The following is a 22507-nucleotide window of genomic DNA, read 5'->3' on the forward strand; positions in this document are numbered from 1 at the left end:
AAGAGGAAGAAGATGACGAAGAAAAAGGCGGTGAAGAAGGATGCGATGAGGAAGATATGAAGAAGACGAGAAAGATGGAAGGAGCAGATGATGACCTGGATATAAACCCCTTATTCCGCAGGTCGGGAGTTTCGCGCCCGGCGGAGGAGGCCAGCGGCTCGTCCAAATGAGCCGAGATTTGTGGGACCTACTTTGTCGCAGTGCATTTCAGGCTTGCGGCGGCGGGAGTTCTGAATCATCCGTGAGTCTAAAGGAGGGCGGCCGATAAATCAGGGGCGCGAAGCAGGGAAGTCGGGGAAAGGAAAGGGGGAATGGGTTTTATAAGAGTGCCACAATGGCTATCACATTTCGCGCCAAGTTTATGCCGGGATCCTGGGCGGCTCGTCGCCGGCTCGGCTGCTGGGAGTCGTCCCCGCCCAGCCCAGCCCGGGCCAGTCCAGCCAGCTGAACTGAGCGCGAGGCCCCGGGCTAGGCCGCCGCTGCGCCCGCTGCCCCGCCCCGCCACGCGTGTGTCGTGTCCCCTCAGGGGTTCCCCCGCCAGATACCCCGCCCCGCTTCGCCATGCTCGGCCACTTTGGCCCCAAACGGGTCCCGTTTTGAATGATTCCTTCCCGCATTTGTGAATGAAGCGTTGATGCGGTCCTCGCCGCAGGCTTTGGGGAAAGGGGAGTGGGATTGGGGGGGGGGGGGACAGTACGGCCGCTAGCCGGCAGATGGCGCGATCGCGTGCGTTTATCACTCGGCCGCGCGGCGAGATAGACGCGGCCGCTGCTGTGATTCGCGACCGGTGCCAACCAGCTGGAGAGAGAGAGAGAGAGAGAGAGAGAGAGAGAGAGAGAGAGAGTAATCGCACAGTCCAGTCCGCGGGTGTGGCGCCCTGTGCAGGATGAGCAGGCCGGGCCGAGGACCCCCAGGATCCCACCGCCGCGCCCTTCCCGTCCCGTTCCGTCGCCCACCAGAAGACAAGGGCCCCGGGTGAAAATCACTCCACGCTTACAATTGATTCTTTTCTAAACTTGCCGCCGCCCCGCTGCTGCTCGGTATGCAGGTCAGGTTTCGCCTGATAAATCAACGGAGTGCTGCATTATGTCGGGGCGCCGACACGTTAATACGCCTCGAAACGCGCTCGTCGATTATCGATTTATCGATTATACCGTAGGGAAGAGATGTGCCGCGAACCGCGCTGCCGGGGCTGTATATGCGGTTGAGTGAGAGGAAGAGACGGAGAGGTGGCACGAAGAAGCGCAAAGCGAACGAAAGTTGACCCAAAGAAAATTTGGGCTAAACTTATTAGCATCTTAAGGTGCTGATTTGTGAAATCAATTTATCTCCCCGCTTTGCTTATGTCCATACGCAGGGCGGAAGCGAGGCAAACATAAAAACAATTAAGTAGAATGTGCCGAGAACCCGACCCGCGGCGGTGTTGCGTTGTTCGGGAGTGTGCAGTGTTTGGGCGCGCCGCCGCGGTGAGCGGCCAGGGCGGCATGTCCAGCGGGGCCGGCGTAGAGCCGGGCCTGACCCCGCTGCGCCGGACTGGGCGGGAGCGAGCCATGACCTAACGGGTTGCTTTGGGTGAGTTCCTACCCGAAGCGCTGGGAGTTGTCGCGCAGTGGGCTCGAATATCTCTTTAGATGAATAGACTCCTTCCTCGTATATATTTTTATCTCCCTGATGCAACGAATTGCTAATCGAAGATGAGTGACTGTTTCCCGCCGCCGCGCCGCTCCCGTTCGAGACCCCGTTGACATGTTGTTGTTTTTTATTTCCCTCCCCTCCCGCTCGTGCTCGTGACCCCCGGCATGCAGCCCCGTGTGCCCGGCCGGGGGCACCAGGCCGCCACCAGGCCGCGCCGCTCGCGCGCCTTTCACATTCCGTGACGAGCCGAACGAGGAGGGCCCTCCGCCTTACGCCTCGTGAGTCTCTTATGGTCTTCTTATGGGAGGCAGGTCACATGGCCAGGGGGACAAGACGCCACCGCATTGTGAAATTATGTTTAGAAGGGGTACGGCGAGATTTTCCATGACAAGATACCGTAAAGGTACGAAATCACGTTGTAAAATTCGAAATCCTGTTTTTAAAAGATAAGTTTAAAATAGAAAATCACGGCTAACATGAACACGACTCGTCCTTTGACAATCAACCCTACATTCACGAATGTGTTCGTAAATTTGCTAATCACAATTTTGAAAAATTGTAAATATACGAAGAAGTTTTTTACGGTGCGAAAGGCAGGGTGTCATGAGTATGAGCATCCACTTTATAATTCTCAGCGTACTGTACATAGACACTTTCTATAGTAGTGGACGCCACCCGTTCAACTTGCCGCGCGCACTGCTGCCCTGCTTTTGCTTATTCGCCTACATTTCAGGAGAGCTGTTGTCAATAGGACGCCTGGCTGCTGCGCAGTGCTCCGCGGCCCGCTGCTGCCTGCGGTGTGATCGCGCGACCCCAGGAGCTCTGGAGACTTGCATTTTGCCGTTCGGACTAAAGTACGAAGGAAGGTCTTAAAAAAAACTCTAAACGAATCATACCATGTGCTTCGAATTTCCGTGCGACCAAAATCATTGCGTTCGCCAACCCCCCTCCCCGCCCCTGTTCCGGGGGCGCCCGCGGGCGCCAGAAAGCAAGTCTCCAGGGCTCCACGCCGCGCCACGACGGCCACGGCGCTCAATCCGGCGACAGGGGTTTCGTGACCAAATTCGAGGCGCTGTTCTGTTTCCGGAAGTGGAGTAGTAGCGCGGCGCGCGGGGGGAACTGCGGCGACAATTCACACGAGTGTGGTGCGGCCGGGTACGACCCGCCGGGCCGGGCCGGGCGTGCAGAGCGCAGCAGCAGAGCGGCGGCGGGCTGAATAGGACCGCGACAGCGCTGGAGCGCGATTTATGTCACCTCCGGGGGGCTCCGCGCCCGCTATGCACCGCCACGCCTTGCCCAGCCACGCCCCGCCACGCCCCGCCCCGCCACGCCCGCACCAGGTGACTTACCGGCCGAGCAACCGAGCGCAGGCACAAGCAAGGCTGCTGCTGCTGCAGCCGACCTACTATAGGCGTGCAAACCGATGAGCGGAGCGGCCAGGCCGCCATCAGAAGAAAGACATCCGGTATTTTGAAAATACAAAAAATTCAAAAATCAGGTGGTGGCGGCGGCGGGTATAGGCGGAGAAGGACGCGCGGGGCAGGGGGGTTACACTTCCATACAGCGCCGCTCAAATAAACGACCCGGCCACGCCGCGGCCGACAACGGCGGGACTAATGACCACCTGGATCGGCCAATTACGGGCCGCGTAACAACGCCGCGTCCGCGAGGCCGGCCAATCGCGGCGCGGGATCGGTCGCGGGGCGCACGGGGCGCTGGGGCGTGGCGGGGCGCTGGGGCCGAGCGGAGGCATTCTCTTGTCATTCAAGCACGTCGCGCGCAGCCCGGCCGGGTCCGAGGGCCGGGCCCGCACACACGCACAGGACACTGCATGCCCAGCGGGCGGGGCAGCGCTGCTCGGCGCGGAGGTGCGGGTGAAGTGGGACCGAGTGGAACTTTGAGGGGCCCAGGACGAAGGACTCCTCCTTGCGGCCCGCGCGGCCAGTCGGTTGGCTGGACAGGCGGGACACATTCCAGCTCGTAGAGCGGCGTCCCGTCGCGCGCGGGGGCTCACTGTTTTAAATTTTGGCGCCTGTAGCTCGTTTACTTTGACGACCGAATATCAACGAGGGGAAGGGGTTAAAGGACGGGTGATCGAGGGTCGTTCACGAGGGGTGCTTAGAGTCGCGCCTGTTGGAGTGTGCGGCGCCAGTATAACTGTGCGCTTCCTTATGAGCGAGTGCATTCTTCATTCGTGCCGCTTGGTGTTCAGCGTGAATTTGTTGGTCAGCTGATCAAGTGCCGCGTCCAAGTGAGTTCAGCTGGGTGTCTCCCCGTGCCGGCTCTGCATGTCGGCGGCTGGGACAGCAGCATTTGCGAGCCCCGTCCCCTCGGCCCGCGGTTGGGTTGGAGTGGCTCGGCTCGGCTGTCGGATGGATTAGCACGCGTGAGTGCGCCCCGGAGTGGCTTCGGGAGTGGCGGGGCCCAACTCGCCGGAGCTGGCCGATGGCCGTCGTCCTGGGGGCTTTGTCTCCCGTCGATAACGACTCGTGTGTGTCGGTGCCGATTTCACAGTTCGCACTCCTCGGTCTCGGGCCGCCGCCGCCGGGCCAGCTGCCAATGGCAGGCGGGGCTTGGAGTGCAGGTGGGGCGGGACGCGTTGGGTCCGCGGCGGCCACGGACCCCACCCGGCGCAACAGCTGCCAAAGTTGAACCCTGTCTGTTTATGACGGCGTGCCTGTTCTTGGACGAGGCTGTTCGCGGATGGAGCGGTGGGGCGCGGGGCCCGGAGCGGGGCGCCCGGCGGGCAGGCAGCACGCTCACAGCGGTGCGTCTCGGCGGCCTACCCGCCAGGCGCTCAGTCCGCGCCCCGCCTGTGACAGCGTCAGCGCTGGCCCCCGCCCCCGCCCCGCGGGGTGTCGGCCACCAGCTCTCGCCATGCGTAGTAGAGGCATTCCTCGTCGCGAAGGCCCCTCCCGTCCCGCCTCCCGCCGCGGCCGCGGATCAGGACGGCCGACCGGACCCGGCCGGACCGGCGCACCGCTGCGCGCTGCAACGCCTGCTCTGCCCGCCCGTATTTCTTGATAGTGTCATACCAAACGCTTATAACGCTTCCAATCGTTATTATTGAGCCGCTGAAAATTTAGAGCAGCAGCAGCAGCGCGTTGGCTGCTGGGGTGTGACCGCGGCGGCGTGTCGGTCGGCTCGCTGTATCTGCGGAGATTTATATCGAACCGAGCGCAATCACCTGCGTGCTGTGCCACTACGCGCTCTCGCTCGCTCCCTCTCTGTCTCTCTCTCTGCCCTTTAGTCCTCCTCGTTCTCTCTTTCTCTCTCTCACTCCGTGATAAGATTCTGATTGATGTGGCGGCGTGTGTGTGCCATCCGCTAAGTCCCCGGAGCCGTTCATCATATAAATCTCTCGGCCCGCGCCGCGCCACTCGCTGACCCGCCGGACCCGACCCCGCGCCTCTATCCTTGTCTATTTACCGGACGGGGCGCTGGACGGACAATTTCTCTTTCTCACTCAATCCGCAGCAGCGGCTCATGTGCCCCCCCTGCCTTCCCTTTTCCCCCGCCCTGAGGGGTTCGACGGCGACGCCCCGGCGGACTTTAGCTGTGGCGGTGCGGCCGGTGCGGCGTGACTAGGATCTGCTCTCAGACCCGGGAGCCACACATTGAATTTCAATCGGACTTTAATCTCCCCAACGCGGCGCGCTGAGCAGAAAATAAACGCGTCGGCCTTACCGAGCCGAGCGGGAGCCGAGCGGAGCCGAGCGCCGCGGCCTGCGCCGCCCGACCCGACATTTGCACTCGTTCGGGGCCGAGGCACTCCAGCGCCACGCACAAGGTGGCTGCTGTCAAAGGCCTCTCGAGTGGACGACCGTGTGCATCATCGACACAATCACAATCTGGAGCGCGCGAAATTTTGATTTCATATCACGGGCGATCGACAAACGCCACTGTAGGGAGGGGAGAGGGAGAGAGCTCCGGTGAGCGTAGAAGCAAGAGGTGTGGACTCGAAAGAGCGCGGGGCACTTGACCAGTCATCCGGATGATATAAGTGCTCCAACTGTTTCACTCGCTCGCACCCGCTCACACTCGCACGCACGTACGCACGCATGCACGCCCACTCTCTCGCTCGCACGGAGAGGGCAACCGCTGCACGTCCGGACGGCCGAGAGCTACTTGGTATGCACCGTGCGAAGGTGGCGATGTGTCCCGCAGCGAGGGCCCCGGCCCCGCCCCGCCCGCAGCGGCCCGCCATGGGAAGGAAAGGAACATCGCGTGGTCCTTAATTACAATCGATAGTTTGGTTTGGGCAACGGCTCTGGGCTCCGGGCTGGCCTCTCCCCCCACCGCACGCACGCCGCGGCCCGCTCCACATCCGCTGGGTGCTGGGTCCCCTACCGGGTCCTTCTACCGGGTCCCCCCACGCCGCGGAGCAGGTCTATCGCCAGGCTGGTCCTTCCTCCTCTCTCCCCCCCCCCCTTCCCCTCCTCCATTTATTACGGGATCATCACTTTGCGCTATTCTATAAATCAAGCTGATGCGACGCATACGCGCTCTTTAACGCCCCGCCCCGGCCCGCCCCGGCCCGGCGTGCACCTGCGGAGCGACTTGTCCCGCGGCGCATTACACGCAGCCCGAGGGAGGCTGCTCCCGCCGCTGTGACATCCTCACGCGTTACGAAAAACATGGCAGGCGAGAACATACGGCGGGATCAGCGCTGAGCCAGCACATTAGAAACTGCGACAATTCGGAAATTTCATACCGCAAACGCCTGCGAAGGAGGGAGGAAGGGAAGGGGGAGGGAGGAGCAGCTGAAGTCATCTTGAGCGGTGCTAAAAAGTTGCGGAGAACTTTGCCTCAGGTACCGTTCGTTGGGTAACGAGACGCGGACAATGCTCCTCCACACTCCCCGTCCGAACAGACACCTCTGATGCGCGGCCCACGGCCCGGCCTTCACCGAAGACGCGGATCTATTTACGTTCACAGAAAATTGAAAGGTAATGGAAACGGGTTGGGGGGGGGGTCTGATTTCCCAGTAAAGATGCATAGTGAGTCACACATGGGGAGAAAAGGGTGGATCCTGTTTTGTTTTAGACCTTAAGGGGGGACTGGCCGATGGCCGTCGTCCTGGGGGCTTTGTCTGCAGCGGACTCTGAGAATGGCATAAAGGTAACTTAGGATGAGTATCCGCGCTCCGGTTATCGTCAAGGCGTATTGCCGTTTTTCCGCAAAAAGTTCACGCGTCGTCCGAGAGATAGTGCTAGTTTCGGTACACTTCTAAAAACATGACGCTAGCTTGTGGTAATTTCCGAATGCATTGCATAGATAGGCTTTGGGTGCATTTCCTCGACTTTTGTGTTGCCGAATTGTTTCGCGCAGGGTATACCTGCTGAGCACCGCTGGGCAGGGATTACCGCCGGCGGGGCGGGGGAAGGGGCAGGCGGCGCGCGGCGACCTGTCAGTCATACAATAGGACGAGCTCCGGGCCCCCAATAGAGTGCAATTGTCTGCAATAAGACCAACTGTACGGGCCTAACAGCTACCAGAAATATTGGAGATTGAATAAAATTAGGTCCGGCATCATATTACTGAGGTTGCGCCGCTTCCAGTGATATAAGGGTTCACAGCAGTATCTTTAAAAGTAGAATTGAACTTCGGCATTTGAACTAATATTTGAACTCTCCTCGGGAGCGTATCACTCGGATCAGTAATTTTACCTTTGCATGTGATAGAAGAAAGATGCCCGGAGGTGCAATGCCCAATTTGATCAATATTAAAAAATAATAAAGTGTTCAAAGACTCGTTCAAAAAGTGCTTACTTTCCTATTACATAAAAGGGGGGATTGTTTGGCGGTTTTTATATTGTGAACCCCCTATGCACCCGCGCGGTTCCCTTCTCTTTCTACTGATACTTTTATATTTTCTCTACGATGAAAATTGTAGAAATTAAAGTTCGAATAAGTAGATGTGGCAATTTGAATGGTCCTCATTTCCTCGCTCACTTGTCGGCTGGGGCCAGCCGTCGCTGCGCTGGCTTCTCTCGCAGGAGCTCCCCGGGCCCATGCGGCGGCCGGCCACTGCACCGGACCCCTCCGGGCCACTCCGCCACGCCGCCGAAAGGACAGCGGCTAGGCCACGGCATTGTTTGGCCTCAGCTGTCGTAAACCCATCACTTCGACACGTCCGTCGGCTATCCTCCTGACGTAGTACCGCACATTGCCACCTGCGCCACCAGGCGGCCCCCTCCCTACTGACCGCGAGTTTTAAATGCGACAAAGTGACACCAAAAAAGGCTCTTCGTATTCGAACTCTCGTTTGAACAGTTTTTGTCGCAGGACAAAAGTAACGATATCAGTGGGTAGGGGAAAGACGCCCGCAGGTGCAATAGTATATGAGAGGAGACAAAAGTCAAACCATCAATATTTTTATTGAAAACGAAAAATATGCACTTTTTGAACGAGGTTTTGAACACTTTATTTGTTTTGGACAACGATGGGATTGGGCATTGCACCTCCGGGCATCCTTCCTCTATCACATGCCAACATAAAATTACTGATCCGAGCGATACGCTCTCGTGGAGAGTTCGACAAAAAGGCCGTGTTTTAACAATTTTAACGTTAAATATCTCAGCTTGTATTTGAGCCAGCGAGCCCAAATTTTATATTTAGAGTCAGGACGTGGTACAGAACGGCCACATAAAATTTCATCAAAATCGGCCAATTTTTGTTTACGAAAGGTGCTAAAGGCAAAGATCTTTCGCGGGTAGAAAGTTATCAGCGTGGTATGGTTGTTGCCGCCCGGCGGTGTTGGCGCTGCGGACAGGGGACAGGTGTAGTGCCTCGCACGTCATGGCGCACGTGACATCTCCTACTAAAGGCGGGGGCCGTAAGGGGTATGGCGAGCCGGGACGCGAGCTGGGCAGCGCTCGCCGCGCCCGCTCGCCCGATACATCATCAGGTAGCCGATGGCGACACTACTTTTTCACTTGACCCGCATCCAGAGTGCGAGCGGCCCAACGTCCAGCAGCGGCTGCGGTGGCTCGCGGCCGTTGGCGTTATTGTTATGATTATTGTGCGCGCGCCGCACGGAGCGCTGTGCGTCTCGCCGAACTGGAAGTTCTAGTGGCCGCGCCGGCGGCGGGCGTGCCGTGGGTCTTAAAACTATACGTCTCCTAGTACGTCCTCGTGAGAGATTTTCTTTTATTTTACTTTATTATACAAATGTACAAAACAATGTGTGTGTTTAATCCTACTGACGTGTATCTGATCCCCCGCGAAGCTTGTGTTTTGCCTTTGCCAATAAGTTCTTTGCGTGCGCATCACGCGGTGCGAGGTCCTGCGCGGTGTGCCTCCTTTTCTCTCCCGCCCGCGTCGGCGCCGCCGCCGCTGTTGATGCAGCACCGCTGCGGAGTGCGCCCCGGCGGCCGCGGCCCGGTGGCGGCCCGGTGTGTGGACACGGGACACGACACGACCCGCGTGGCGCCGTTGTCACCAGGCCGCTGCAGGCCGCACACGTCAATCGGCAATAACCATTGAATTGTGAAGTCCGGGCCGCTTGGCGTGGCGGCGGCGGCAGCCGGCAGCCTCAGCCGGTCCAGTCCCGGGGCTCGATGGTGTAGCGGCCGGTACTATACACTGTTGCTAGAAATCGTTGCCAGCCGACTTGTACTTGTTTCAAAACCATTTTCCGCAACATCCACACGGGGTTATTTTTCATCTTAGAAAGAATCAAACAATAGGCGCATTCCAAAAGGACCGCGAAAGATGAGGTTGATTCATTGATTGTACAATAACTACAACTAAGTTGTCGAAATGCAGGCACGAAAATCCTGCTAATGTATGTATATTCACACATTGTGAGCAGTTCTTAAGAAGTTCACACTTTGCACGAACAATTCACTCATCCCAACGATGCGATTTTCTGAATTGGACCATCTCTCAATATTTCTTTAAACAGTGAAAATGGTAGCCGTGACGTGGCTGCCGCGCTCGCTGCAGGAAGCGACGCTCGCACGACGCGCGAAGTACAGGTCGATGGCGCCACGCCCCGCCTCCTCACCACGCCGCGACAGTGTGGTCCTTTGGAGCATTCTCACGTCCACCGCGCTGCGGACTGCGGAGCGCGCGGCGCGGCGTGCCTCCTTTGAGGCGGCCACGCCTCGCCACGTAACCCAATGACATATAATTTGAGCGCCTTTAAAGCGGGGCCCGAGCCTAAACGCCGCGGCCCGGCCCGGCCGGCTCCCGTGTGGCGCGCGTGTATGTGTGTGAGGGGGGAGGTGGGGCTCCACATTGTGTGCGAGTTTGGCGTCGCCTCGCAGATGTTGCGCCGCGCGCCTAGGCTGGTGTTAGCTGGCGGGGCGGGGCGCCACACCCCATGCACCCCGCCCCGCCCCACCCCACCCCGGCTAACAGGTGTGCGATGTGCGGATGGCGCCGCGCCGACACCTACCGCTGAGCTCGACGGTGATGACCAGTGGCCAGCTGCAGGTGGAGCACCGGGGCTAGGGTACCAGCAGGGTACCGGGAAGGGTACCTCATCAGCTACTTGCCACAAAGATAAACGTCGCGCAGAAAAAAAAATTAATGTAAACTTCTCGTCGTGGTTGAAGGTCCGGCAAAAGCTGAGATGGGGGAAGGGTGCTCAAGTAATGAGTCCGTCGCTTATATTTTAAAACGTGCCACACCACGCTCCGCCCCGCCACGCCCCGCCACGCTCCGCCACGCCCCGCCACGCCCTGGGTCATCGTTTTCATTGAGTGTTTCCACAGCCTGTAATCTTCCCCGCCGGTCCCCGGGCCTGGTGCACTGCACAGCCGGACTTTTCTAATGGCGGCTAAACGCTGGATCGCCGTCTGGGCCGGGGCTGGGCGGCGGCCCGCTGGAGGTGGGACACGGACCCCAAACGGCGGCAGGCCGGTAGCCGGTCGGACAGAAGAACCCGCCCGGAGGGCCCGTTAGGGTGAGGGCGGCGCCTGAACCCTTCGAGTGACCTCGGGCCGAGGGGAGAGCAGGGCGCCGCGTGTTGAGAGGTGTTCTGACCTCCTTCTAGACACTGTTTCGTTCATTCTTATGTAGCAAACATGCCACTACATGTTACGGCTAGATACCTATTTTTTACCTCCGCTTTTGCAAAACAGTCGTTTGTTTTCGTGAACGGTTAGTTATTTGCTGCCGCACGGTGGCAAAACGGACAGACCTGGTCAGAGTGAGTAGAGTAGGAGGGTCGACTCATTGAGTTATTGAGGCGGGCGGGGCCATAAGGGGCTGGGCCTTGTCGTGGGAGTGCTGCCAGGGGGGCGGCGGGGCGGGCAGAGCCAGGGCACAGCCAGGGCACAGCCAGTGCAGTCGTAGTTTTGCAATGGTCGCAATAAATTCACCATATTGATGCACGTGACCCAAGAGAACGACGACTCAACTCTGCTCTGCTGCAGCGGTTGATGGAGATGTGACAGCGTGTGAGAGAAGGGTACGTCGTACGCGGCCCGCGAGGAGGAGGGGAAGGGGGGGGGGGCAGGAGTAATGGATTTGTTGCATCGGAGCTCTTAGTGTGTCGTCGGTGACAGTCAGCAGTGCGGTGACTGCAGTAGAGAGAATGTAGGTCTGAAGATTTGTTTGGTTCTTTTCTGTTTGTTTTATTCCATCAAGTGAAAGTAGTCTTTGTTCTCTTCGCAAATGTGTGTTTGCGATAGGTCATGCCCTATAGAAGTTCGGCGTGCAGTTCTTTTTTGTATCAGCAAATACGGGAAGAACTTTTTTTTTTTACCTCTTTGTTTCATTTTGGATCGCCTTAGCACCTTCCTTGCCGGAGGGTCAAGCAGGCCGGTGAGGACACTACCCGGCCTAGCGGGCGGATTCGGTTTAGGACCTCTGTGATAATCAACAGGAATCTTTTTTGGTGTCATGTTTTTTTTAAGGTTGCGTGTGTTTTTTCCGTCCGCATAGTCGCGTTGCCCAAGAGCAGTCCTTCCCCGCGCGCTTACATTTACCTCCGTAGGTTGTTTTTTTTTTTTTTCAATCCATGTGTGTGGTACCTCCCACGTGGCTTGCGGCGGGCGGCAGTTACAGCTGCGCGGACGATCGCCGCGGGGACTTTCACGTGTCATCGATGAAAGCCGCGGCATATCTCGCGCGCCGCGCTCGCCGTACAGATTCCCCCGTTTGCACCTCGCCGCGCCGCACACGCCTCCTCGCGTCGCCTTCTGTTTTATTGTCCCCGGCGCCCATTCTCCTACTCCCGGTGCGGAGCAGCTACCAGTATTGCTACCAGTTCCGCGTCGATTGTCCCGCGCTCCCTGTCGTCGCCGCTGTCGCCCCAGGGCCCTCTATGCCGGCACCGCGCCGTGTCGCCCCCGCCCGGCCCGCCGCGGGCCTTCCTGATGATTGCGCAGAGCACCTCACGTCCTCGTAATGAGAGAGAGACACTGCATGAGGAGACACTCGCTTGAAATTATTTTGCACCATTTCTCCATATCGAGGCGGCGATAATCATGAGTAAAAAGCGCTTGTCTGTCTGGGGCCTCTGTGGTGCCGCAGGTGCACTCCACGCGGTCCGGTCGGCCTTTGTCACCGCCGCGCGTCCTCTCCACGTCAGCAGTGAGCGAGCCGCCTTGGCCTGCGCGCCGCTCTCGTTGTGAAGGCTTATCTCTTGTTTATAGAGTGGCCGTCTGGTGCCCCGCCAGGTCCGCCCCGCCAACCGGACTCATCCCGCGGCGCCCCCCGCCGCACAGGACTTGCATTGGCACATTACAAATCGCGCCCCCGGTGGTCTCGCCCGGCCCGGGCCCCGGGCCCGCCCGCCTCGGCCCCGTTTTAACGGTACAAATTTTCGTACGGCAAAACCAATCTAGACTCAAGAGTAGAATTTTCGTCAACTTCTCTCACCTTGAAAACAGTGAAAGCAAATGCGTGAAATCTCTCGGCATATGCTTTACATTGGAAATGACAAGTTTTTGTTATTAGCTTAGATGTGTGTGCTGTTGAATTTACTAGGCCTTAGTTTGGGCCATCCCGCCACCTCTGCCGTCGTCCGCGGGCGCTCGACGAAACTCGGGAGTTGAGTGAATTTAACTCGGGTGCTCGGTCAGCGCCCGGGAATCGCTTTTCTGTTTTTAAAATAAAAACATTCCTGCCTCCATTGTGCGTCGAGTTTCATCCCCCCTAAGCGAGCTGAGCTGCGAGCTGAGCGAGGCAAGTCTGGCACCGTGAGAGCGGCCGTCGTATCGGGCGGGCAGAGAGAGGGGCCGGGAGGGGCGGCGGCTGACCGGGCGGCTGACCGTGCGCGTGCGCGCGCGTTCTGCAGAGCGACCGACCACCGTGTTGAGTGTGTTCGAAACGGTATAGGAAATCGCTTTAAGAAGTTTTTAGACATTTCAAGAAATATAAACCATTTGCATTTCCGGGGGGGGGGGGGTATATGTCCGTAAACATTTCGCCGCAAGCAAATCGCAATTCGTTTATACCCACTTTTTCCCCTGCTGGTGACTTTTCTATTGGGGCCGCGGACAGGTTTGACTCTATCCCTCGAAGTGGAAAGTGCATGCCCCCCGGGGCGGTCGGCACCGGTAGGCACCCGGCTGCACGGTGGCCGGCGACCGAGTGCCCCCCGGCGGCCCACGCGCCCGCCGCTCGCTCAGGTCATTGTGTGAGGGAAAGGAAAGTGCATTCCCCCGCCGCTGGCGGGTATATGTCCCTCCCCGCTGCCAATCCAAGAAAAACCAAGGCAGCGGGGCGGAGTGGAGCGGCAAGCAAAGCAAAGCAAACGCCCCGCGCTGCCACCGCGCCGCGAGACCGTTGAGCCAGCCACCTGGCAGGCCTGGCGGCGGCCGCGCGGTTCCGGGAACTGCCGTGCAATATTTGACACGGGTCTCATACCAGGCGCTCTGGTGGTGTCCAAGTCTGCTGGTCTGTAGCATGGGCGGACGCCCCCCGTGGCTGTAGGCGGATTGAGGAGGGGCGCTCCACTCCAGCCGACAGCCGGTTGCGATCACTATCGTGTCAGACTCACAATTCGCGGACATGTATACCTTGTTCAGTTAAGCACGGCCTGTTTGGAGGGGATCGGGGGGGAGGGGGGGAGGAGGAGCTGTGGATGAATGGGGCCCATCCGCTGCTCCAATATCTCTATGACAGCGATATATTTTAACGGTGTACAAATGGCCACAAAAACTTGTTCAATTTGTGCTTGCGTGATGGGAATGTATAAGGGGGACGGACAGTGTTGCTGCGGTGAAAGAGAGAGGAGGGGGAGGGGAGGGGGTGGCAGGCAGGCTGTGCTGGAGTAAAGAAAAACAAAAAGTAATAAAAACATGAGCATGTTTGATATGCGTGTTACCGTCTCAAGGAGCGTGAAGGAGGACCACGGGACGAACGCGAAGGGGGCACATTGGCGGGAGAGTGAGCGAGCGAGTGAGTGAGTGAGGGATTACTCAACTTCCTGTGCATCCTCTGCCCTCCTCTCGCCACGCACCCGCCTCGCGCGACAAGGACAGAGCAAAGCGCGTGATCGAGTCCAGTCAGGCGAGACGACATCCAGACGAGTGGTTCGCGCCGCGCGAGGATAATCTTTGAGATTCATTTTGGTGCCGCCAGGATGACGGGAGGAGGGGGATGCCGTCAGGATGCCGTCAGGGTGCCGTCAGGGCGCCGTCGCAAGGAGACTGCTGAGTGCGCCGTGTCGGACCGGGAGGTGGGTGGGGGGATCGTTGGGGGACGGACGTGTGATGTGATGTGGGGTAGCAGGTGGCTGCGTCCAGGAAGCGGGTCGCCTCGAGCGGGGCGTGGCTAGGCGCGGCCTGGTATGCGCCCCGCCGCAGGAGGACACGTCGCCATGGACCACAATAACACATACGCGGCGAACCCGATCCGCCCACTATCAGAGACCTCATCCTCAGCAGGGGTGTTGGATACGCCGCTATCTGCCCCCACCCCGTCTTCCCCCCAGCCCCAACCCTCGCGCGCGCGTGGGAACGCGAGGCGTGCGAGGCGTCAACACTGGATGCCTTGCCATCCCGCTGACGACGACGTGTTTGTGTGTGCGCCAGCCTGCCGGGCCGCCAAAGGCCATGCGGGGAGCCACGGGCGCGATGCGTGCTCGGCTTGTGACGTCACGGGCACGCCGAGAGGGACGCGCAAGCTGAGCGCAAGCTGAGCTCTCTATGGGACTTCCTGACCGCGCGGGGCGAGGGGTGGGGCTGGGGGCGGGTGGAGGTCCTCCGCATCTCCGCATGCGCATGCCATGATGAGTCATGAGCCATGTGGCCGTTGCATGAATACGGCACCCCTCGAGCCCCCTCGAGCCGGCCAGCCTCACCGTAACTAGCGCAGAGCTATAAATTTGCAGCTTACTTTGTATGTCTTTAACACTTTTCGTGCGACGGTTCAGCAGCACCCGTCCCATGTGGACCAGGTAAAATCTTAGAAGTGCCACGATTCTACCCGAACATTTTCATATTAGGCCGCTGATGAAAAGGAGAATCCTTACATTTAGTGAAGGCTGCGCACTTATGACCTGTGACCAAGAGGGTAAAAGAACAGTCCCCTACACGGAACGTGCTAATGAAACGGCCGATGTAAGCATTGGTTGGTCGAATTGGGCGAGAAAACACGACTCCTAAAGTTTACGGTACGATGAGGAGAGAGAGAGAGACACACACACACACACACGCACACGCACTTTCTTATGGCCTAACGTGAACATTTAACAAGGGGACACACACAAGGCTAGAGGTTTGTGGGGTGCAGAAAAAACTATAGCGCAGTGCGGAGGTGGGATCTAGGGCTAATTAGCGCTGTATCGGAGCCACACGCAGGCGAGCGCGCATTGAAATGCTCGTCGCGGCGCGGCGGCGCTCTGTGCGCGGCTTAGCGGACGACCAGGAGTGTGTAAAAAGTTGTCCTCCTCTAATCGTCGTTAGCGGTGCGGTGCGGCGCGGCGCTATACTACACCAGCCGCACGGCTCAGCCGGCTCCGTATTGCACGCGCGCAAAATTTTTAACACAGAACTGTCGAGAAGAATTCTTGTAGTGACGTCAAAATTTTTTGGTCGCTGCCACATCCGGTGATCTTATACTGCTCGAGATGAGCTGTGTCAATCTTGCCATTGCACGGGACCTTTTAAATAGTTTTCTCATCAATCTGTAACAAATCGCATCATCACAATCGTGAAAAACTGCTTGGCGTTGTAGCGTCTCACGCTGACCACTTGTGAAGTGCTTTTAGTTATGTACACGACTGTACCGCATCCAGGCAAGTTTCGCACCCTTCTTTTTGGTGCGATCGTGATCGTGTCCTTTTTTTTTTTTTACCCGGCCTCCTCCTCCTCACTTTCTGGCCCGCTTGACTGCGCATTATTATCTTATTTTTCGAAATTTTCATCCCGCGTGTGTCTCAATAATAATTACCCATCGACCGCCGCACCGCCGCGGTCTGGCGCGGACGACAGCGAGGTGCACCATTATGTGCGTGGTTGCGCTGCTTCCCTCCTCCTTCCCTTGCGCCCCGGTGGTTCGCCCCGCTCGTGATCATTATTCCTCTCTTTATCGCAACACACGCCCTGCGCGCCCTGCTTGTGATTATAAAATTGGTTCTGTTATTACGGGCCACGGCGGTGGTGTGATGCCGCACTAAACGCTCCGCTTCTCTCTTCTCTCTCTGCGCGGAGCAGCAGCGTGGCGCGGCCAGAGCGGCCACAACATGGTTGCCCCGCCGCAACGCTTGCAGTCCGGCAAATTGCCAATAAGTAGTGTGTGTGTGTGTGTGTGTGTGTGCGATCGGTGGACGCTGCTTGTCGCGCGTGGGCGTGGCGCGGCGCGGCGGGCCGTGCCTTGCGGGGCCAACAGTGCGTTATTCACGCGCCGAGCGCAGCACACACACCTGTCCAAGTGGTTTTTCCCTCTAACGGCGCGTAATCGTCTCTCGCCCGCCTAGTTGTTCAGTCTGCCTTCGCGCGTTTAAAATGGATCCCCGTACTGCTGTGTATGTGTGTGTGCCGCTTTTTTAAACCCACACCAGTTTTTTTTTCATTCGCTTTCGATCTCCAGTGAAATTGTCCGGTGCAACAAATCACCCCCGCCCTTGCTACCCCACCAGCAGCTTTCCCACCGAGGCAGGGCAGGGCGGGTGCGTCGGCCGGGGCGGGGCCTGGCGGGGGCTCCACGGCGGCTCCGCGATGAGGTCCGCGACACCTTCCCTAACGAAGCCGCAGCAACACCCGCCCAGGAATGCCTCTCTTTGTTTACCAGACTCGTTCATTATTGTAATCCTATTCGATCTGGGCTGGCCGCCGCTGCTGGGCTGGCCGGCCGGGGTGCTGTAATGAACACGTAGCCGATCACAAGATCTGTCGCTGACTTTTATTCTTATTTATGCAGATTTTTTTCCCTTTTCTGTCTCTATTCCTCTCTCTCACACACACCACACTTTTCGTATTTTACTTGAAACTGCCTGGCTGCTCTTTCGACTGGTGGTGTTGCCGGGGTGCTGTGCCACCTACCGACCGATGCGCGGAGCAGGAGGGTGGTCGGGTCTCCTAAAGGAAGGACGGAATTAATGGTGAGCGTCGAGTGCGCCGTCCACAAGAATAAACCTTTGATGACGCACACGAGAGAGGGTGAGAGGAAGGGGGGAGAGCTCTGGTCGGACTGGACGTCCGTCAGGGCAAACTGACTCAAGCAACGCCAAGCCTCTTGACTCTGTTTACCGGACATTTCTCTTCTTCGGCACCCTTGTGTATGTGTGTGCGTGTGTATGTGTGTGTTTGTGTGCCTGTCTGTGTTTGTGCTATGCAAGGTGAGGGGGCCGCTGCGCACCGTGTGGCACCCACGCAGCAAGCCTGTACAGGGCGTGCATACAACACACGTCCGAAAATCCATTTTCTCGGTTACTTTGGAAATAATGTAGTGCTTTATTATTTCTTTTTGCCCGATCCTAACTTGTCCATTTTCTTTTGTTGCAGAGGTCTTTCACGCTGATACTGCAGGCCCTGGACTTTGGTAACTTCAGTGACTCAGGTGAGTTTACTTCTCTTCCCCTCCCCCCGGCCTCGTCTTTCCTGTTTGCCGTTCAAGAGCATGTTTTCTCCGGATTTAATGCGCGGTGAGCCGTATTAAAGCCCCTGCTCCCCTCCTTCCTCCCGTCGCTGCAGCGCGCCGCTGTGTACTGGACGGGACGCGTCCGCGGCGCCCGCACCTCCCCCTCCGGGTGCCCCTTTCGGGCCGTGACCCGGAGACGATGCTGACGGCGGCCGCCGCGGACGCAGCCCGACGTGCCGACACAATTATGCGCCCATAACAGCTCGGATCACTTCCCCCTGCCCCCTCCCTCCTCCCCCTCAGCGGCCACTGCAATGAGTCACTGCTTGTGGTCGGCGCGAGGGTCTCCTTCTCCTCCTAGAGAAGTCCGGAGTGACCCCTCCCCCCTCCCACCCCGGGGGCCCCCCTCGGACTGCCCCGTGGCCACAGAAATGTTACACACGCCATGTGCGCGAGAAGTAAATACTGTGCCGGGTGAGGTGGATGAAAAACGCTGTGCGCTCACTGATTAAACCGCACACGCACGCATGCAGGGAGGTTGCCTACCTGCGCGGGGGGCCTGGGGCGCCATGGTCATGATCAGTGACAGTAGGAAAACGTCCCCGCTCACCTGCACGTTGCGGCAGTTTTCTGCTGCCCAGTTCGTGAAAGGCTTGTTTTTCCAGATGCAAAAAAAGAGGCAGTGACGGGGCTGAGAATGTAAAATTATACGGGGGAAAGTGGGGTGGTGGGCATGATTCCTAGAAGGTGAAACATTTTCATTTTGCCCTCACCGGCTTAATTTGGCGGTCACAATTAAAAGTGATGGATATCGATGGCCGCTTACTTAGGCCCCACGCCGGCTCGAACGCCACCCTTCCCGGAACGCCGTCCCCACGGGCGAGTAAAGTCGCCCCGGCCGCGAGCTGCAACTCATATTTATAGCATCCTATTTCCGCCGAGAATTCCTTGATCCCTCTCGGGTGGTCGGCCGCGTGCTTTTCGATCCAATTTAAAATAAATTAAATTTCGCTGGAAAGGAGCATGCAGGCCCCTGAAGTGTGAAGGCAGTGGCGGCGAGCTTGTGGGTGGAGCTCGGCCCCGCCGTGCCCAGGCCCAGGGGCGTGTGATAACGATCGTAATAACATCACTCTGCCAATAAGCAGACTATCGGGGCCGTCGGTAAGCGCGGTGCGGGCCGCCGGGCCCCCCGGCTCTGTTCCTCTCCTTGACTGAACACCCCCCGGCCCCGGCGCCACTGCAGAGCAAACAGCCCCGCGGGGCCCGGGCCGGCGGCTTGCTCGGAGCGACATGCCCTGCTCGTCCCAGGGGCCCCGCCGAGGAGCAGTGGAGGGCCCCGCGCCGCCGCCACGCCTCGCCCGTTCCACCTGTCGGAGTTGATTTGCTTGTCATCATCAATCTACGGCGAGCCACGGCGGTGGTGCGCCGGGCCGGGCCCCTCTTCTGCCTGTGCATCCCGTCCTGACCCGGCCGAGGAGGAAAGGGGGACGGGGAGGGGCGGGGGTCAACAACCATACGTAGTTTAGCATCCACACGGGGGAAGGGGAAGGGGAATGTGTACAGTTTTTATCGCGCTATTAGCGCTGAATATCAATTGAAGCCACGCCCGAACGCGACGACGACTCGCCTTTGCCCAGATTATTTATACCTTAATCTTTTTACGGAACGTCCGGTTTCATAATCAACATAGATTTTGAGGAAATAGTTTGTATGGATTTGTGGCTCAAGCGGCTGAGCAGTGATAAGGTGGCAACGAAACTGTGTACAATACAGTATAACCTCAGTTGTGGACCCACCTCCCACGAGCACTTTATGATACAAAAATCCCGCTGCGATACCTGTAGGGAAGCACCAGTGTGACGGGCGCCAGATCCCCATTTCGTTTTGTTGGGGTATGTGCAGCACCGTGTCTTAACTAACAACTTATCTCTTAATTAAGTGACAATAAAGAAGTTTCCGAACGGCCGCACATAGTACATGTAGGGGAAAACAGAGGAAAGGGGGTGGGGGAAGGTGGGAATCGCAACCCTAGCCTAGCCTTTGCGGTTTCTCAACAGTCAAGAATGATTATTTTTTTTAAATCGCCGTGTAGGTAACCCACCCACCTCTAACAGCATGCGTCGCGTCGTGTAATGATCAATAACGGCAATGTGTTAATATAATACTAGGCATGCTCACGAATAGGAAAAGAGGAAACACGGATACTGCCCAGTCACGGCCATGGTCGTCCCCAAGTGTTGACTCTCGCCGCCCTCTCTGTTGCAGGCTCGGAGCGGGTGATCGAGGAGGCGTCGTACTCTGGCATCATCCTGCCGTCGGCCGAGTGGCACACGCTCACGCACCGCGGGCCCGTGGCGTGGCTCTCGTACCGCGTGCGCGTGCAGTGCGACCAGCACTACTTCAACGCCACCTGCACCAAGTTCTGCCGGCCGCGCGACGACAAGTTCGGCCACTACATCTGCGACCACAACGGCGACAAGGTGTGCATCGCGGGCTGGATGGGCGCCAACTGCGAGATCGGTAAGTACTGCTGAAGGCCGTGAAAACGGGATCGGAAAACTTCACAAGGAAATGTTTGACGAGGACGCACAGTTAAAGCTTTTGTAGAGCAAATTGGCCTTGAGCTTACCAAGCATTTTCATTGGAAATTCTTTTTATACAACATTTTAACAAAATTGAACATAGCGGAAATGTCTCTATAGAGACATATATTCCCCCCGTGTTTTTTTGTCGATCTTCGGCTAATTCCGCTCTGTTCTGTCTCTGAGGTAGAATTCACTTTAACTTCCCTCCATGAGTCGAAAATGTCATTGCCGTCCCTTAGATATTTGCATCTATTGTCACGGATGTTTGCAATAACTCCCTCCTGACTTGATACCCCCTACCTATACCGTACCGGGTGATTCTGAGAAGAGGTGCGGGCGGGTTTGCCTACCCGCTCTACCCGTAAGGCGCCATGGCCCCTGTGGGAGGCAAACACGCCCGCACCTGCGTCTTCTCTGAAGCACCCGGTACGGTTGTATTCATCCCGCCTGTAGTTTTACAAATGGGATTCGGATGACTTAATCACTCGAATCTAGTCAGTGAATTAGCCTGGATAGAATTTAGACAGGTTGGCTTGGCAAAGTAGCCGTCGCGTTGAACGGCCGCGCTGCCCAGGCCGCTGCTCCAACCATGGCTGGAACCATCGCAGAGAAGAGAGCAGTTGAGACCGGGCCAATAAAGTAGCGTTTATACGGCAGGCGGAGGCCCACCACCACCTGATCCACTCGTGCACGCCACTCTCTGCCGAATACCTCCCTGCTCGTCACATCCCTCAGGCTTCCAATACCATAATTATTTGCCAATCAATTATTTCTCGGCTTTTCTTCGCAGAGAGAGCCTCCGGTTTTTGCTGCCGAAGCCATGCTTTATGACGCGGCGCGGCGGCACGCGCCTAACGAGCGGCCGGGCGCCGTTCATTCATTTGTGTCTCACCGAGTGTGTCTCTGTGTTGCAGCCGTGTGCAAGGCGGGCTGCGATCCGACCCACGGCAAGTGCGACGTGCCCGGGGACTGCGAGTAAGTATAACGACGTCAACGGTATAATGCAGTCGATATTTTACAAAGCTTTTGAGATCGTACTGATCTTCGCCGATTAATTGTGTGTTCTAATTAATTACAAAATATGCGACAGTGTTGATTCTCGCGGTACGATATTATTTGTTGGTTTGCCGACATTCTTTAGACAATCACTTCACGTGCCATCAGGCCGAGAGGGATGAAAATGGCGCGCTTGGGTGTTCTTGGGCCTAACTAACGCGCAGTGCTCTCAATAAACCATTGGCGGGCGCTGGACTTGTTTTTTTTCCACCGGCAGGTTGTGCTCCACTCCGCTCACTCCGGGCGGCGCGGGCCGGGATAGGCCTGCGGGGCCGCCTGGGACGTAATGAGACTAATTAACACGTTCACACAAAGTGAAGCGCGCCGAACTGGAGGCGGAGGGGGGGCAGGCGACAGGCGACTCACAGGGGTCAGAATTTGGCGGGGTTGGATCTGTCACATTACAAAGTAGAGCACGGCAATTGCTGTCTGATTCACATCGCGGCCCGACTCCAGCCGACGAAAACATTATCTTGTCGGGAGGTTCAGGAACTCTGACCGGCTCGGGCTGGTAGGCGGCCCTGTCGCGAGACCACGCCGGACCCGCCCCCGCCACGGCGGTCCCTTTGTCAACCCCAAGGAGGGGTAGGGGTTCGACGTTGACGCGCGCCGCCCTCCAACGGCCGTCCGCCGCAGCGCCCTCCTATCGAGTCACACTTCACATCCGGCGCGGCGGCCCGGAAGGGGTGCCGTTCCGGTGATGTCGGCGGGGGTGCGGAAGCACTGCGGGGTGCCACCCGCGGGGTGGGATCATCCTATGAGAGAGGAAGCGACCGCGCAGAGCAGGAGGGGGCTGGCTATGGCGCGGCGGGCGACGCTATACTTCAAAACTAAGATTGCGGTTTGAAATTGTATGTGGCGGGACGTTGTTGTGACCGGTGCAGTTCCAACCAAAATACCGGATGAATCGACTGCTCGTCGCTGCGGTTGCCAACCCTCCAACGGGGCGAAACCAGAGGTACGCGCTATCCGTTTTCGCAAAGCTGGCGCTCGTGATCACGCCCTCCGTCCCGTCCCTTTACCCAGCGCAGCTACATGTAGTAACGGCGGGGCCTAGTGCTTTGCCCCTCTGACGTCCCGTCCCGTCGGCCATGCTGTACTCTTCCTGCGTGGCCCCCCGCGCGCACGCCTGTGAGGCTCTCACTGTTCAGGATTTTTAATTTCATAAATTTGTACGTCACTTTGGTCTCCGTCCCGTCCGGCCGGGCCCCGGCGCGGCCGCAGCAAATGGTTCGTAGCGGGGGTCCT

At 58.0% G+C, this 22507-nt stretch overlaps 1 protein-coding gene across 1 annotated transcript in view; it reads left to right on the forward strand.

The window, feature by feature from the left end:
- Nucleotides 1-22507, forward strand: part of LOC113203989 (protein jagged-2) — a 104777-nt gene that overhangs the window by 69696 nt on the left and 12574 nt on the right. The window contains exons 2-5 of the mRNA XM_052277385.1: nt 17543-17597; nt 19884-20138; nt 21118-21178; nt 21294-21307. Of these exons, the coding sequence (XP_052133345.1) occupies nt 17543-17597; nt 19884-20138; nt 21118-21178; nt 21294-21307 (385 nt within the window). The remainder of the gene's footprint in view (nt 1-17542; nt 17598-19883; nt 20139-21117; nt 21179-21293; nt 21308-22507) is intronic.

This window comes from Frankliniella occidentalis, unplaced genomic scaffold (assembly GCF_000697945.3).
Source record: "Frankliniella occidentalis isolate FOCC.00 unplaced genomic scaffold, Focc_3.1 Scaffold10, whole genome shotgun sequence".
Lineage (NCBI taxonomy): Eukaryota > Metazoa > Arthropoda > Insecta > Thysanoptera > Thripidae > Frankliniella > Frankliniella occidentalis.